This window comes from Engraulis encrasicolus, chromosome 22 (assembly GCF_034702125.1).
Source record: "Engraulis encrasicolus isolate BLACKSEA-1 chromosome 22, IST_EnEncr_1.0, whole genome shotgun sequence".
NCBI lineage: Eukaryota > Metazoa > Chordata > Actinopteri > Clupeiformes > Engraulidae > Engraulis > Engraulis encrasicolus.
In genome coordinates, this window is record NC_085878.1 from 32,568,000 (window position 1) to 32,585,499 (window position 17,500).

Below are 17,500 nucleotides of genomic sequence, written 5' to 3' on the forward strand. Positions count from 1 at the left end.
TGACCCCCGTACCGAGGTCGGTTCGATACGAATACATGTACCGACCCGGGCCTACAGTACACTGTACTTGTTTGAATATCCTCTTTGTAAGTCGCTTTGGTATGTCTGCTAAATGTAATGTAATGTGTAATGTAATATGGTGTAATGCAATGTAATGTGATCAGTGCTGCATAAAAGGGGCGATGAGATGAGATGAGATGGGATACCTCCTTCTTGGCCATGCGTGAGGACATGATTTTGTCCACAACAGCACCCTCCTCCTCACTCGGGTTCTCCTGGGGGAAAAACATAGGACGGGACGTTACTGAAGATCACCCGCTCACATCACTACCAATTGCTCTTATTTTGAACCAAACCAAAAACTTATCTTAATCTACTGTACCACACACACACACGTTCAAAACACTTGAGCAAAAAAACAAACAAACAAACAAACAAAAACAGCACCAAAGGTTTGGCAGGGCAGAAGTGGAGGCAAAGCAGAGAAAGAGAGAGAGAGAGAGAGAGACAGACAGAGAGAGAGAGAGAGAGGTCAAAGACAAAAGAGCAAAGTTCACTTGAAAACTGAAAAGGGAAATGAGAACTAAAAAAAAAAGCTTGAAGGCCAATAGATGTGTAAATGATTACCAGCTAGGGAAGGGAGGGCATGGCAGAGTCCGGAAGGGAAGTGTTTTTGGAGATGAGAGAACAAGACAACGACAAAAAAAAAGTCATGCGGATCAAAGTTACGTTCACCGACATCAAAGAAAACAAGGCACTTATGAAGTAGAACCTAGACTAGAACATCCTGAATAAGTAATACATTACATTTGACTTTATTAGTAATCTGCATTAGGTGGTTTACATTATGTGTGTGTGCATTGTGTACAGTATATGTGTATTTGTTGAGGTGTACTCTGCCAAGGCAAAGGCACAGCGCAGTAACTAATTTTTTTCTTCAAAATTGAGTTTAGACTGAAAATGCTCTTCAGAACTCCGTCTTTATCTTTTTGACAAAAGCCTTATGGTCCAAACGTGTGCCATTTTAGAGATATTGCCATGTCAAATATGCAGTAACTACGGTATCCAACATAATACAAACACACTGGCGGCCTTTTTCTCAGGGTCAGCGTTGACATAGTTACTGCACTTTGCCTTTGTAGGGCAGTATTGTATAAGCTGTTTCCAGTGATACAGTGGGGGAGGGACATTACCACGAACAGCTGAGCGGCGGGGTCCTTGCGGGCAGCTGTGTTGGCCTTCTTGGACTTTGACACCTTGATGTCATCGTCTGACACGCGCGCCTCTCCGTCGTCCACATACTTCTTGCGCTTCACCTGCCGGTTGGACCGTCGCTTCTACACAACATACACACCGACACACACACACACACACACGACACACACACACACACACACGACACACACAGAACACATGCGCACCAACAGCACACACACGCATACCAATACAAAGACCACGGGCACACAAACACACACAAAAAAGACAGGTGGAGGTGTTAACACATTGAGTATGTGAAAGAGCAATACTTCCCCTCATCATTCAATCTCCCGTCATTCACAGTTAAAGTGGAAAAAGATAGGTCAGGCTTTCAACATATTTGAGCACTCCCAAGTCCAGTTCTGCCATTACACTGCACCACACCAAATGTCCTGACTGACCAGTCGGCTGCCATTGTGTCACACACTGACCCAATCATTTCACCAATAATTATTGGGCACGGCCAACGGGGTGGATTTGATTTAATTAACTTGTCACTGCGAGCACTGACATGATTACGCCAATCACCAGATAATTAACACAGGTGTTTCACCATTAGGGCGTAATTATCAGGCCCCTTCCAGCAAGGAAGACGGGCAGAATGGATCATATTAATAGAAGCACATCGTCTTGATTGTCTTTCATCATACAAGAAGGAAAACAAGTTTGAGGAGATGCGTCCAAGGGAGTGAAGGAGTTTCAGCAAAGGGGAGAGAAACATGATGGACTTCCTTATTTTTTACCAGAGAATGCATTTTCGGAAACTATGGCGGCCAAATTTAAACTATGGCGGGCCGCCATAGATTCCTCAATGTATGGGAAACACTGATGTATATGTTCATTAATGTGCAATGTCCTGAAGAAATAAAGTTAAGTTAAGCAAAGTAAAGTAAATTAAAGTAAAGGATAATAATAATATAATGTGTATACTGTGTATTTGTGTATGGGTCGCATTAATGTGAGCTATTTTTTCCGTTAAGTGTTCATTGTACTCTGCTGAGTATTCAAATTCTTCAAAATGAATTGCATTGTTAGGATGATTGATGACAATAATGATTGATCAAGAAGATGATGGGCGATTCGTGATTGATGATGATTGTATGATGAAGTGCTATATGAACACAACCCATGTTCCATTACCGTCCACCACAGCTAGCCATTCCCATGCAGTCCATATTAAGTGCCGTATAAATGCAGCCCATGCTTGGTCCATTATGGTCTCTACTACAGCCATGCCCATACAGCAGTGCTTCCCCATCCCTTTTGTATTGTGTACCCCTTAATCTTTTTATCAAACCATGAGCACCCCCGTTACCCATGCTAGCATGCTCTGTCTCTTCCCCCATATTAGTGTTTCCCACGGGGTGTTCCACAGGCGTTGGGGAGCCCTATGAGGGCATACAATCGTTTGCATACAACTAGTGGTGTAAGCAGTACCATGGCTGGGAACCACTGCCATACAGTGCATAGTTCCAGTCGGCCAGTCATGAGACATAGAAGAACCGTTTGATTAGCCACAACTCGATACAGTGGGCAGAGCATACAGAGGGGAAAACAAGCAGTTTCGCTGGGCAGGGAAGAGGTGCCGACTGGATCTATGTGGCAGTGCTGAGCTGAGCAGTCTGAGCATGCTCAGTTGATACTGGAGACTGTAGCCGAGCCAGTTTAGCACGTGTTACGCTGCACCTTGGCGTGGTGATGTGATAACTGATAATGGGCCAAACGTGCTCGTTATCATCACACCCAATGCAGACAGAATGCCTCATCAAAGAGTCTCAGCATCTGCTGCCCCATCATCACTAATACAGGCAGGCAAGAGGCTACCATAATGGACCCTCGCCCCTTTAAGATATGCAGGGGAATAGTTGGTAGTAGTGGTGAGGATGGACTTTATTAATAGGACAACCGCTCTAAATAGAGAACAGGTGATGTCATTGGATCAAGTTTTAGCCCCGAGTCTGTGTTGTAGCAGGGTTTATAGCACACAGATGAATCTATGGAGTGAACTAGTGTAAAAATGTTCCATAGTAATTATTACAATGTATTAGCATGTGTTTAAGTGTAGCTTATACTGTCCCACGCCCCATTACAGGCACCCAATCAGAGATGCTTTAAGCCCAGCTTGAGCGTGTGTGTGTGTGAAAGCATGTGTGTGTGTGTGTGTGTGTGTGTGATGTGACCTGGCTGTGTCAGTGGAGACGAATGAATGGAGCGTGTCCCTCTATAGGTGACACCTATAGCTATGGGCTCTCCTAGTGCCGTGACGGCACGGCCTCGGCCTCGATCCCAGCATGGAGGCAGAAAATATCAACCTAAATGAGTCATCACCAGACCATTTTAATTAAGTCTGGGTGGCATTTAATGAGGATAATTATATCTGAGGCTGAGGAGGCTGAGGCAAGGGAAAAAGGGGGAGAGAGAGGAGAAAGGGAGAGAGAGGAGAAAGGGAGAGAGCGGAGAAAGGGAGAGAGAGGAGAAAGGGAGGGAGAGGAGAAAGGGAGAGAGAGAGAGAGAGAGAGAGAGAGAGAGAGAGAGAGAGAGAGAGAGAGAGAGAGAGAGAGAGAGAGAGAGAGAGATGGATAGAGAGAGAGAGAAGGGAGAAGAGAAAGGGAGAGGCCATAGAAAGAAAGAAAAAAAAGAAAGGGGGTGAAAGTCAGAAGTCAAAAATGGAGAGAGAGGATGTATGGGCAAGGTAGGAAGACAGGAAGAGGAGGCACAAACTCGCAGGCGTGCGTGCGTGCGTGCGCATGCATGTGTGTAATACGAGATTAGTCACTCCTCCCAAACAGGTTGAAAGTGCACTGCTGATATCCAGCAAGAGGAAGTGGAGTCAGGGCCCCCCAGCAGCAGCAGCAGCAGCAGCAGCAGCAGTAGGCACAGTGGACAGTGTAGTGTAACCCCCCCTATAACCCAAACAAGGTGCAGGCTGCCATGCGGGAGTGAGGCAGCACCACGCCTCCCTTGCCCTCCTGGCTGCAGCACGGAGGGAACCTTGACATGCTGGAGTAATTATGAGGGAGGTGCAGTGAGAAAGGGGAGAGGAGAGGAGAGGAGAGGAGAGGAGAGGAGAGGAGAGGAGAGGAGAGGAGAGGAGAGGAGAGGAGAGGAGAGGAGAGGCGAGGCGAGGCGAGGAGAGGAGAGGAGAGGAGCAAGCGCACTCCTCCTCAGTTCCACAGCCTTAAGGGAAATCAGAACCAGACACACTGGACCAACTGGGAGGACGGGTGAGGTGTGAGCATATATATCTTATACGTGCATGTACACTGTACGTGTGTGTGTGTGTGTGTGTGTGTGTGTGTGTGTGTGTGTGTGTGTGTGTGTGTGTGTGTGTGTGTGTGTGTGTGTGTGTGTGTGTGTGTGTGTGTGTGTGTGTGTGTGTGTGTGTGTGTGTGTGTGTGTGTGTGTGTGTGTGTGTGTGTGTCGACATGTGGTACAGATGGGGAGGAGAGGGAATATATCTGTATGATTTTGTGTGCAGGACACGTGTGACTGCATTAGGTTGTGTGTGTGTGTGTGTGTGTGTAACTGACCGAGTCGTCGTCTTTGGAGCGCCGCGGAGGGGGCGGCTCGTCGTCTGACATCTCCTCCTCTGACGACTCCATCTTCCGCTTCTTCTTCTTGCCGAACTTAATCACGATCTTCCTGCAGGGAGACACCAGACACACACACAGGACTATTAGGAACACCATCAACGCACACACAGAGACGCACACACGCACACGCACGTTAGTGACACTAACACACAGACACGTACCTATTAGCGACACTATGACCACTCTGAGGACTGCTGATCACCAACACACAAGCGCGCGCACGCATGCACACCTTGTGATGACAGCTCGTAGAGTTACACTAACTGTTGGCCCAACTCCACTGCACACATTAAATCACTAGTGCCCCAGTGGATACCCACATGTGGCAGCTTACGCACGCGCACACGCGCACGCGCACACTGTTCGTTTTCACACACTATTCCTTGCGGCCTGTTCCCCAGTGTATGCCTATTCCCATTGAGAGGTGGAATGGAATGATGGTTGGGGGGAACAAGAGCTAAATTGGCCTCTGAGCCTTTATTTAATGAAAAACCTGTACAGAACTCATCGGTGTGCATGATTGCTACAAAAGTGCACATTCAAGCCAAATATAACTAAATAAACAAACCATTTCAATAATAACTACACAAAACACTCACACCCACCACCCACCCACACACACACACACGCCGTACCCTACTTAAAAAAAAAAAAAAAGCTCCCTTTTTATATGCAGGGTCTCTAGTGTCCTCGGTGAAGTACATTAAACAGGGCCATCAAAAAGAATAACACAGAGTGAAACAAAACATGGTTCTGCGCCGTCACTAATCCGAACCTGCTGTGCGCCCTCCATGGAGAGAGCCAGATGAAGTTAGCACTACCCTGGGTGATCGAACACAGACAGCCAGAGTCTGACCACGGCCCGGCCTGCATAGGCCTACTGCCTGCCTGGACTCAGTCTCACAGGCTTCTGGATTACCAGGCCAGAGCCGGAGCAACGGCGCTGAGCCGTGCCGAGCCAAGCCGAGCCAAGACTGGGCCCAGCTGAGCAGGTCCGGCCGCCCGCTACCAAACCCAAACGAGCGCGACAACAGGCGTTACAGTAAAGCCATTGTTCTGGCATTCTGGAGTGTGATAGAATCGTCCCCAGGCGGCCCGACTTCAAACACAAAGGGGATGTGAAGGAGAAGGAGAGGGAGAGCTGAGGGGAGGGGAGGAGAGGAAAGGAGAGGAGAGGAGAGGGGAGAGTGGTGTGATCAGAGCTGTATTGTCTAATAAGCCAACAGCTCCCCACTCCATTCCTTTAAAGCCAGGCAGTAGGGGTATAAATAATCGAAATGTATCAATGCATCAATGTATCGGCCGGCGATTTCATCGAATCGCATCGCGGGGGAATTCTAAAGTATCGAAAATAATCTAATGCCTGCTTTAAGATATCGATACTGTATCGTATCGTCATGCAGGCAGTGATTTACACCCCTACCAGGCAGGCAGGCAGGCAGAACCACATCACGTTAAGGATCAAGACTCACTACACACTGAAACATCCTCCACTGAACTAGATATAGAGATAATCATACAAATGATTTATTTTAAAAATAAACTAATGACTAATGACTCCTACTCATGCTAACACTCAGGTCCACATGCAAATCACACGTGTGGAGATGAGCACATCAGTATGGCAGTCAGGCTGGCAGCAGGGTGTGTGTGGTCGATGCGGTTGCTGGTAATAGCGAGCAAATATGCCACCCCACACTCCTTAGCCACTGAACTGACACCCACCAAAACACACACACATATACACACACACACACACGCACGCACCCCTTTCTGCCCTCATTGAAGCAGCAGTGGCCACCTCCTGGTCACCCAACCAGCCAGCCAGGCATCAGCAGTCTCCTCCCTCTGAACACACACACACAAACACACACACACACACCACCCCTCACTCGGCCTCATGACATTGCACACTGACCCCGGCTGCTGTGCGCAAATTCCTCCTATTCAGCTTCAAAGAACGCTCGGCTCCTCCTCCTCCCTTCCCATGCAAACACAGAGAGAGAGAGAGAGAGAGAGAGAGAGAGAGAGAGAGAGAGAGAGAGAGCGAGAGAGCACCAGAGTGAGACAGCGCAAGAGAGAGCGAGAGAGAGAGCGAGAGAGAGAGAGCGCAAGAGAGAGCGAGAGCGAAGGGGGGTGAAAGGAAAAATGGAATCACGCAGGTCCACTGAGAGTACGCCCTTACTGTTGTGCTGCCATGCCTTGCCTACAGACCTGGTGACCAACCTCCGCAAAGCTGTGTCCAAAACAGGAGGAGGGAAAAAAAACACACACACACACACACACACACACTAGTCAGCTAATCCAAATTAAAGCAACAGTAGCCTATAGCTGCTAAAATACTGTCCGTAAACAGGCTAGCTCTCTAGGCTAATAACACTAACAGCGCTTTCTTCGGAAGCATATGCATGCGCGTGCGTTAGGCTTCAGTCAAAATTTGGGGAAATAATTGTGGGCTGTTGTCGGTGACATATTGAGAGTGTGGCGGTAATGGATGGACATCCTGCTACTACTATTCCTGGAGGACGCACAAACTATTAATTACCAGTTCGCGGTGATTGATGACGACGGCGTGGCTTGGCAACATCTTCCTCCCTCTACTACAACCCCGAACCACCATCACCCCCCCAAAAGCAGCGTGCGTGCCAATGTACCGACTCTGTGGACAGCTGGAACTGAGTGGTGAATTTTAATGTGCGCAGCGTTTGCAATCAATATATGCGCCCCCCACCGTTAACGCCATTTTAACCTGATTTACAATAGCCCAGCATGCCCACTGCAGACCACGAGGAGAGGATGAGGAGGAGGATGGGAGGAGGAGGAGGGAAGGATAAGAGGAGGAAGAAGAGGAGGAGGAGGACATGACAGTGTGACGTCCCTCCTTGCCACCAGGACCACAGAACAAATGGCAAGATTAGCCATATTATACACTCACAAACAGCAAACAGAAAAACACACATCCACATATCAAAACACAGACACCAAACACACGCACAGCACACACACACACACACATTCACACGCACAATCAAAATAATGCCTGCTTAATGTATTGTGTGTTGCATTTACACACGCAACACTGGCATGTATTTTCACAACAAAGCTTATACTGCAGATCAGGTGTAGACATTTGGGACAAACAAAAAGCAAACACACCTTCCCCCAACCCAACACAGCACAGCACAGCACAGCTATACAGCCACAGCACAGCACAGCACAGCTATAAAGCCACAGGGCAAGATGTGTGCCAGGCCGGCAGCTGTGTTGCTATGTAGATTCCATCCCCATCGCTACTCTAGACAACGAGTACACCGGTGTGGTGTGTGTGTGTACGCACATCCAGATGAATAATTAGGAAGATGTGCCTCAATAAATACATTTAAGAAAAAGGAATCTGCAAGCTGCAAAACTATGATAAAAAATATTTCACCACGGGAACGCCAGAAATGTTTTGATGATGTGATCTTGACTTCAACCACCACTGGCGTAAAGATTAGGAATGCACAAACTGGAACCAAAAGCTTTTATATTTTTTTTATTTTGATGGACACTGAAAACAAATAAGCTTAGACGTGGACTTTCAAAACTAGCCTAATACACTTGAAATGCAATAACTATTTAATGCAATAATGCAATAATACTGTATATTGATAAGAAAACACAAAGTCTGGCCAGTTGTGGCTCCTACAGTGTGGAAAAATAAAAGGTGAATCACGCTGAAGTCTGAAGTGTGTGTGTGTGTGTGTGTGTGTGTGTGTGTGTGTGTGTGTGTGTGTGTGTGTGTGTGTGTGTGTGTGTGTGTGTGTGTGTGTGTGCCCACATAATCGCTTCCCTGAGTGGTGTGGAGATGGCTGGTCGAGCCAGGATCACTCGCCCACCCGCCTGCCTGCTCACTCGCTCCTTCACTCACTCACTCCGAGGGAGGGCAGAGGCGTGGCAGAGTGCGTTTGGCATTCGGGGCAAGAGGCCCTTTAACAAGTCCATCATCATTTCAACATCACTTCATGTCATTTACCGGCTTAATCTACTCCATATTAATTTCATGTTTGACAAATTTCAGCAGGGCTGTGCTGTGATTTAATGTGAAAAACAGCAAAGCAATTAAATCAGCAGCCTGTGGAACTCTGCGATTCCCTCCTCGTCCGTGGCGACACTGTGAAAGGGGGGACCTTGCTCCGTGTGCACTGCCCACCACCTTTGTATGCCAGACTTTACGTCTCAAACTGTTGCCATTGAATGGTCGAAATTAATCATTTCCACTTTTTGATGAAGTGGTGGTATTAATTCACATGGTTGAGAAAAGATAGGATGGTGTGGCCGACTTTGAAAGCGCAGGGTTCAAGCTCATGTCACATCATCCATTTTGCTCCAGCACGCTGCTCTACCAATGCAGATTGAGTAATTGAACAAAAATTGAACAAATCTTCTTAAGCTGCAATACCATATTCACCATGATAGACTTGCATGTTTAAAACAAGTCCATTTTCACAGCAAAATTTCCACAGCAAAAACAAATGTATGGTCTTCTACTTCTACTAAAAAAATTGCTCCGTGACACAAAACATTTTTACATTTGAACTGACAGACACAGAGGATTTGTGAAGTACTCTTACACATTTTTTACAGTCCTGCAAGTGTGGGTAGGTAGCAGGGAAACCACCTCTTAATTCTACTTGTACTGTATGCGCCCAATTCAGACAGTCCCTAAGTGTAGGGGCGGGTTTCAGGGCAGGGTAGGATGTCCTTTCCAGCAGCAGCAGCAGCAGCAGCAGCAGCAGCAGCAGCAGGGTGTATTCAAAATAACTGCCGCTGGAGGTTATTCATGTTTCCGGGTGCCAGGACTGGGTTTGAATAGGATAGGAGGAGGCTTTACGCAACGCAACGTAGGGCGGGGCTGCAGGGCCAGCTTCTCAAAACACACCATTGAGAAAGGGAACTAGCGCTTCTCCACACTTCCTGTGGCATGCCTCTAGTCTAGACTACACACACTAGACACTAAGAGCGTGCGTGTGCGCGCGCGTGTGTTTTTTACCCGTCAGGCCTGCGCATGTCTCGGCAAATCATCCAACCACTCAAAACACGCACACACCTATATGAATGCGCATGCGCAAAAATACACACACATGCACACACTATGAGTCATATATTTAGCTGATGCCATCACACAATAGCTGGAACTGGAGTGAGTGTGCCTGTACCGTATTTGTGTGTGCGTGCGTGGCCGAGTCAGGCGGAAGAGCAGAGCTTGCCAGAAAGGGAGTAACTCAGTTTGAAGTCTCATATGGCGAGTGAGAAAGACTGGTAGTAGAGTAGAGTAGAAGTCTGACTCCAGCGAATGTGGTGGAACTGTAATGATGTCTGCTTGGTGGAATGCAAGTCAGTGTGGTTTGTGGCGCGGGGGTGGAGTATAGTGTAGTGCGTACTTACGTACTGCAGTACGTACACATGATCGAAACGTGTCCGCTTTTTAATGGCCTTTTCCCCTCATAGTGATGAGTGCATGAAAATGAAGTGGTGTGAGTACGTGTGTGAGTACGTGTGTAAGTACGTGTGTGAGTACGTGTGTGAGTACGTGTGTGAGTACGTGTGTGAGTACGTGTGTGAGTACGTGTGTGAGTACGTGTGTGTGTGTGTGTGTGTGTGTGCGCACGCTTTACTACACAGGTCTGGGTAGATGCTCTAAGCGGCCCACAATGCCAACAGATCAAACACGTGCAGCACAGACCACACAGCAGCTCGGGGGGAAAGAATCTTCTTCTCGTTTCCTCTACTCAATCACTCTATCTCTCTTTATCTCTCTGTGTGTGTGTGTGTGTGTGTGTGCATGTGCGTGTCTGTGCGTGCATGCGTGCGTGCGTGTGTGTGTGTGTGTGTTGCGTGCAAATGAAAGAAAAGGAGTATTAGTGTATAGTATATAGTGTCAGCTATATTCTACCCTTTCTTCCCTCTTTCTTTTTCATAGTCCCTCACCCTCCCTTCTCTTCTCTCTTTCTCCCCATCTCTCTCCCCTTCTCATCTTTCTCTCCGAGCCAGAGGCATACTAGCTCGCGCTGTCTGCTGTACACAAACTCTGCGCTTGACATGCAAGCACAGCCACAACACACACACGCGCAGTCAAGCTGTCAGTGTGCAGTACTAGTCTCTCCCTTTTTGCCACATCTCTCTGAAACACTCAAACACACACGCATACAAAAGCACATATGCCGACACTCAGAATCACACACACAGACATTTGTGCCTGGGAATCGTTATTACAAGCTTACACACACACACACACACACACACACACACACACACACACACACACACACACACACACACACACACACACACACACACACACACACACACACACACACACACACACACACACACACACACACACACACACACACACACACACACACACACACACACACACACACACACACACACACACACACACACACACACAAAGTGGCATAAGCAGCCATGGTAGCATGCTGTGGCTGAGTGGTAGCTCATCAGACACTACTGAGGTGACACAGCAGTAGCACACTGCCTCTGGCCATCACTAGAGAGATGATACAGACGGATGAAGAGGAGGAGGATGGAGGGATGGAGAAAGGAGGGATAACGAGAGGAAGAGGAGGATGGAGGGAGCAGGATGATGGAGGGATGGATACAGGGAGGGAGGGAGTTCAGAAGGTGGAGGAGATGAGAGGGAAGGAGGTGGAGGAGAGGAGAGGAGAGGAGAAGACGAGACAGTGGCTGTGAGGAGATGGGTGGAAGGGGATGGAGGGGTATTTGTGGTCAATCATACACACAAAGAGAGAGAGAGAGAGAGAGAGAGAGAGAGAGAGAGAGAGAGAGAGAGAGAGAGAGAGAGAGAGAGAGAGAGAGAGAGAGAGAGATGCACGAACACACAGCCATATATCCACAAGGGATAATGAGACAGTGAGGCTGACCCTTGCTCTACTTTCGCCTCCTAGAGGAGGCAGACAGAGCCGGCATGGATGAGACATCCATGTACATGGGCTGGCCACCAGGGCATTGGAAGCAGCTTAGAGATGGATCGAGAGAGGAGAGAGGAGATGAAAGGAGAGAAGAGAGAAGACGTGAGACATGAGAAGGAAAAAGAGGGAATGAGGGGAAAGGGGAAGTGATGACAAAAGAAAGAAGAGAAGGGGTTGGAGGCAGCTCAGAGATGCATAGACTGAGAAGAGAAGAGTGAGAAGAGAAGAGAGGAAAGAGAATGGATGAGGTGAAGAGATGACAAAAGACAGGAAAAGAAAGGAGAAGAGAGTGGAGAATGGGGGTTTGCTTGTTGCCTGCGCTGTGGGCAGGTCACGTCACGTTCGCCCCCAGGCGGGCACCCCTCCACAAAGCACACAGGTAAACAACAATACGTAAACAACCACACCACTAAAGTACTGTAGACAACCTCCAGGTGCTAAGGGATGACATATATTACCTTTTCCACGTCATAAACGCTGAACAATGATCCAACACTGACGCATATGCAGCTAGCCCGCCGTATCTTTTTGTGCATAATACGCAATGGTGAGATTGAATGACATGACGACACAAAATACACAAACAGGATGGAAACAATGTGCGTTGGTAATGGGTTTACGATGGATTTTGTACGTAATTATACGCAGGACAGCGTAGGTTGTGATTCACAGAGAGGCACAGCTGTTGTGAACACACACACACACACACACACACACACACACACACACACACACACACACACACACACACACACACACACACACACACACACACACACACACACACACACACACACACACACACACACACACACACACTTCTACGGTGTCCTCCAGCTCTTTCTCCTTCTCATCCGCCCGCTCCAGATAAAATTACACTTTGCTAATCTGCACCACAATGTGACTTAGCCGGTTGCCTGGCAACACACCACATGGCAGGAGAGTGGGGAGGAGGGCGAGGGGGAGGGGGAGGAGAGAGGAGAGGAGAGCAGAGAGGACAGGAGAGGAGAGAAGAGGGGGAGAGAGGAGAAGAGGAGAGAAGAAATTAGGAGAGGGAGGATCGGAGAAGAGAGGGGGAGGGGCTGACTAGTGGCCTTGGTGTGGGAGGTGGCTGACATGTGACATCACTTCCTGTGAATGACATGCAAAGCCTGGAAGCAGCAGCTGCGAAACCATGGGGCAGCAGGCTACCCTCCGGAGCCAAACAGACTGCCAAGAGTGTGTGTGTGTGTGTGTGTGTGTGTGTGTGTGTGTGTGTGTGTGTGTGTGTGTGTGTGTGTGTGTGTGTGTGTGTGTGTGTGTGTGTGTGTGTGTGTGTGTGTGTGTGTGCTCATGCGCATGTGTGATTGAGTATGAGAAGAAGAAGAGAGGGGGAGGGAAAGAGAGTAAAATAAAGGCCATGAAGAGAAAAACGACAGTTGGTGGGGAACAGTATCACACCTCTGATATCTCCATAAGGAACACAGACGCTCACTTGGTTACAGAGCAGGGTTGAGGTAATAGGACCTAACACACAGACACACCTTCGCTGAGTTGGTCTGTGTGTGAGAGATTGAGAGTGTATGTGTGTGTGTGTGTGTGTGTGTGTGTGTGTGTGTGTGTGTGTGTGTGTGTGTGTGTGTGTGTGTGTGTGTGTGTGTGTGTGTGTGTGTGTGTGTGTGTGTGTGTGTGTGTGTGTCAGACAGTGGAAACATGTGACACCTGATTCCATTTTCGCAGTCTGCTGAGAGGGTGTTTGGCCGAGCGCTTCTAAGATGACTGCTGACATCATCCTCCCAAACTACACCTCCTCCTCCTCCACCACCACCACCTCCTCCTCCTCCTCCTTAACCATCCCCTCTTCCTACTCCACATCCTTCTCATCCTACTTCTCCTCCTCCTCCATCGCTTCCTCCTTCTCCTGCTGGGAATGCCACCTCCACATCCACCTCCGCTCTGCTCGACTGCCACCTGCTGGTCTCCCACAAAGGAGCTGGGGGTGCCACCTCCACTTTACCTTAACACCAGCTCCTCCTCCTCCTCCTCCTCCTCCTCCTCCTCCTCCTCCACTCTGGGCTCCTGCCAGGATTGGCTACCTCCACCCCTCTACCAATCTACCACGTCCTCCTCCTCTTACTCCTCCACCTGTCCGTCTGGCAGCTGCCTGCCCCACCTACACAGGAGCGGAGACTGCCACCTCCACCCTCCGCCACCTCTGCTGTACCTTCCTGCCTACAGCTCTAGACTCTGGCTTACCTCTCCTCTGCCACAACTGCAGTGATGCCTAATCCGTATTGTGTAGAGTATTGTGTGAACAGGGCCATCCAAAAAAAGACAAATAACATTTGTATGCATGCGCTCAAGACTAGCCACACTGTGTTATATAAAAACAGATGATGTCATGTGTTGGTCCTGTAACTACAATGTAAATATAAAATTAGAACCGGGTATAATGGCAGATTAAAGGTGTGGCTCTTTTTAACACTGTATGCTGCCAGGAAGCGCCTTAGGCGGGCTCCTGCAATGGAAAACCAGCAGTCGCCTCGCCTTGCCCGCCCGCCCTCTCTCCCCTCACACCCTCCCTCTTCCCTATCCCTTCACCCTCTGCCCTGCACCCAGGGTGCGTTTAGCGCGGACGCTGCGTGGGTGCTGCGAGACGGTGTGCTTTACACAGGTGACATGGTCCGCTGCCCAGATCGCTAGACGGATCCCTGCTAGCATGATGCAGGGGTGATGGGGTGCAAAGTGGCAGACAGCTACTGCAGCTCCACAAGCGCTACACTGCTACATAGGCTACGCAGCGTTATTAATATCAGAATGGCAATGACCAACTCGTAGTGCATTACTTAATGCCCTCTGTCATGTTATAGTAGTGTAGTACAAGTACTTTTCAGTGACGATTAGTTTTCCGCAGGTGGAACGGCATGCATTATGGGGCTAACAATGCCCATCGGACAGCCTGCAAAGATGTAAACGATAGCCTCCATCTTCAGAATTTCTGATATATGTATAATTTTCTTTCAATGGAGGTACCGCGCCTTTGAACTTGATGCCTGGTGGGTGCGTAGGTTCCAGTGGATTAACTTGAAGCAAAGAAGGGGAACTCGCACACCGTTCTGCCGAATGCAATGTTGAACTATTTATTGCATTAGAAAAAGAAAAAAGGTGCTACCCAAGTGTAGTGCAAACGTTTCGGTCACAGTCAGACCATCATCAGTGCAAAAAACGAAAACGAAATGACTCCATGCATTTTACCAATAACACGCATATGTTTAATAACGCACATTTTACAGCAGTTTTGTGAGAGCATTGAGGAAGCAGCCAGAAAGGCTCGTCTGTCCTAAACAGGTCACACCCTTACGGTCACCAGTGAAACTCATCACCTGTCTGAGGACAATGAAACTCCTATCATAATGGGTCACTGATGTCTGTCTCCTATAAGACGAAGCAAGGTGAAGATGTCGCCAAGATATTTCTGTGGCTAGTTGAGTTCAAGGCGGTCAGCTTCAATAAGGCCTCTTTGTACTGTACTGTTATGCTGACTGCTGCCTGTGTCGTGCTCAAGAGGAATCTCTGCCTTTTCTTGACGTGCAGGGCTAGTGCTAGGGCTAGGGCTAGGGCTAGGGCTGGTGGTGAGGTTACTGCAGGTCAAGGGCAACCATCACTGCAACTTCCCCCTCACGAGACACACTGTGCCTGCTTGGACATGCGCACACAAACACACACATACACAGGCACACACACGCAGGCATACCCTCACGTGCACATCTCAGCCTTTTATAAGGCCACCCAGGGAATGCACGCAGGCACGGACGCAGGCAAACACGGACGCAGGCACACACGCATGCACAAGCCACAGTCAAAAGGACCACACACGTCCACAGACACAACAAGGGAAATGAAATCTGGGAGAAAGGGAGGTTAGAAAACAAGGCAAGGCAAGGCAAGAGAGAAAGAGAAAGCAGGAGTGAGTGAGATATGCTGGCAATCAGAGACGATACTGGCCAAATTAAAAGCAAGTTTACACTACATGTAGTATATAAGCTAACTTATGCCCACAGGCACTGCAGACACAATACCCTCTAATACTCTAAGAATCTACTTTCCAAATGTCTGATTAAAAGCCATAAAAAATTGGCTTTCGCAAGGAAAAGGTTTCCATTTAAGTGCAAATCAATCTCGAAAGTGAATTTCATTGCATGTTAAAATAACTCTTAATAACACACTCTTGTGATGAATATATGAGGATTGGAATAATTTGTTCTCTGTCCTTTTAAAAGAGAGAAAAAAATGATAGCTGTGTCAAGATGTAAATGTCAGGAAGGCAGCAAGGCATCGACGTAATTAAAAGTTTGATTCATGCGCTCCGCACTTCATAACGGAGGCAATAACACACAACATTACCACCACTGGCCAGGGGAGTGAAAAACAAATTATTTATCGGCAGGCGCAGTAGGTTTATTTTGAAGTAATGGCCGTCCAGCTGGATCCCCCCCACTTCCTGCCTCACAGCAGGCCCTGTGTTGCTCGGAGACAACGGCACTTTATAAACGAAGCCACCCTTGACGCAATTTATTAGGCCCACAATAAAAATCAGTGTTCACGCAGGCAGAAGGCTGCAAAAAGAGAGGGAGAGAGAGAGAGAGAGAGAGAGAGAGAGAGAGAGAGAGAGAGAGAGAGAGAGAGAGGGAGAGAGAGAGGGGAAGAGAGAGGGAGAGAGAGAGAGAGAGAGAGAGAGAGAGAGAGAGAGAGAGAGAGAGAGAGAGGAAAGTCACTGACATGGTGCTAGTCATAGGTCGCGTCAGCAGCTGTCTTTAGTATCTGTGTCTAGGGTTATTTATTTTAAAGCAGGGCCCAGATCTATGGTGCACAGCTTAACTACACATCGTCATTCACACCAATGGTGCTCAAGTCCTTTCTGTGTTCTAGCTACTGCGATATATAGGTCATAGATATACCGGGTTATTTCCACTGTTCAGAGTGGCACATTTTCCGGATGACATTTCCACATGGAATATTTCTAATGGGCATGGAGAGATTCACAATGTCTACAACGTCTCGTTTTGGATTGACTTCCCTAATGCCATATTCATCATCATCCACCAACTACTACTAACAGCAGCCCCATCAGAGCGAGTGTGTCAGCGTGGCAGGGAGAGGAGCAATATGGGGAGGAAATGATCAAAGAGCTTGTTACATCTCTGTGTACTGTGTGTAGTGTAGTGTATGTGTGTGTACCGTACGTGTGTGTGTGCAGTGTGTGTGCGTGCTTGTGTGCGTGTGTGCGTGATGTGTGCGGCCTAATTGTCCGTAGCTCTGTCCATACAGCAACGTTCATGTAAACACAAATTAATAGGGAGGATCTGTAAACATGATGATCACCACCCATTGAGATTTAATTAGTGCTCCACATCAATGTACTGTGCAAACAAGACCCAGAATTTCCCTTTTGTTCAGCCAGTGATTCCCATCTTTACATCACAAAGAGACACACACACACACACACACACACACACACACACACACACACACACACACACACACACACACACACACACACACACACACACACACACACACACACACACACACACACACACAGTCTCTCTCCCTCACTCACGTACACGGCACACAGTAGTGCTCGTAGTCGAGTAGTTCTCGTTCATATTCATGTGT

The 17,500-nt window shown here is 48.1% G+C and overlaps 1 protein-coding gene across 8 annotated transcripts in view; it reads right to left on the minus strand.

Moving 5' to 3' along the window:
• The window catches only part of chd9 (chromodomain helicase DNA binding protein 9), a 147,844-nt gene that overhangs the window by 62,179 nt on the left and 68,165 nt on the right, over positions 1-17,500 (minus strand). For all 8 annotated transcript variants that reach the window (XM_063188402.1, XM_063188405.1, XM_063188404.1 and 5 more), the window contains 3 exons: positions 4,788-4,899; positions 1,194-1,337; positions 207-275 (listed from right to left, as the gene is read on the minus strand). In XM_063188402.1, coding sequence (XP_063044472.1) covers positions 207-275; positions 1,194-1,337; positions 4,788-4,899 — 325 coding nt within the window. The remainder of the gene's footprint in view (positions 1-206; positions 276-1,193; positions 1,338-4,787; positions 4,900-17,500) is intronic.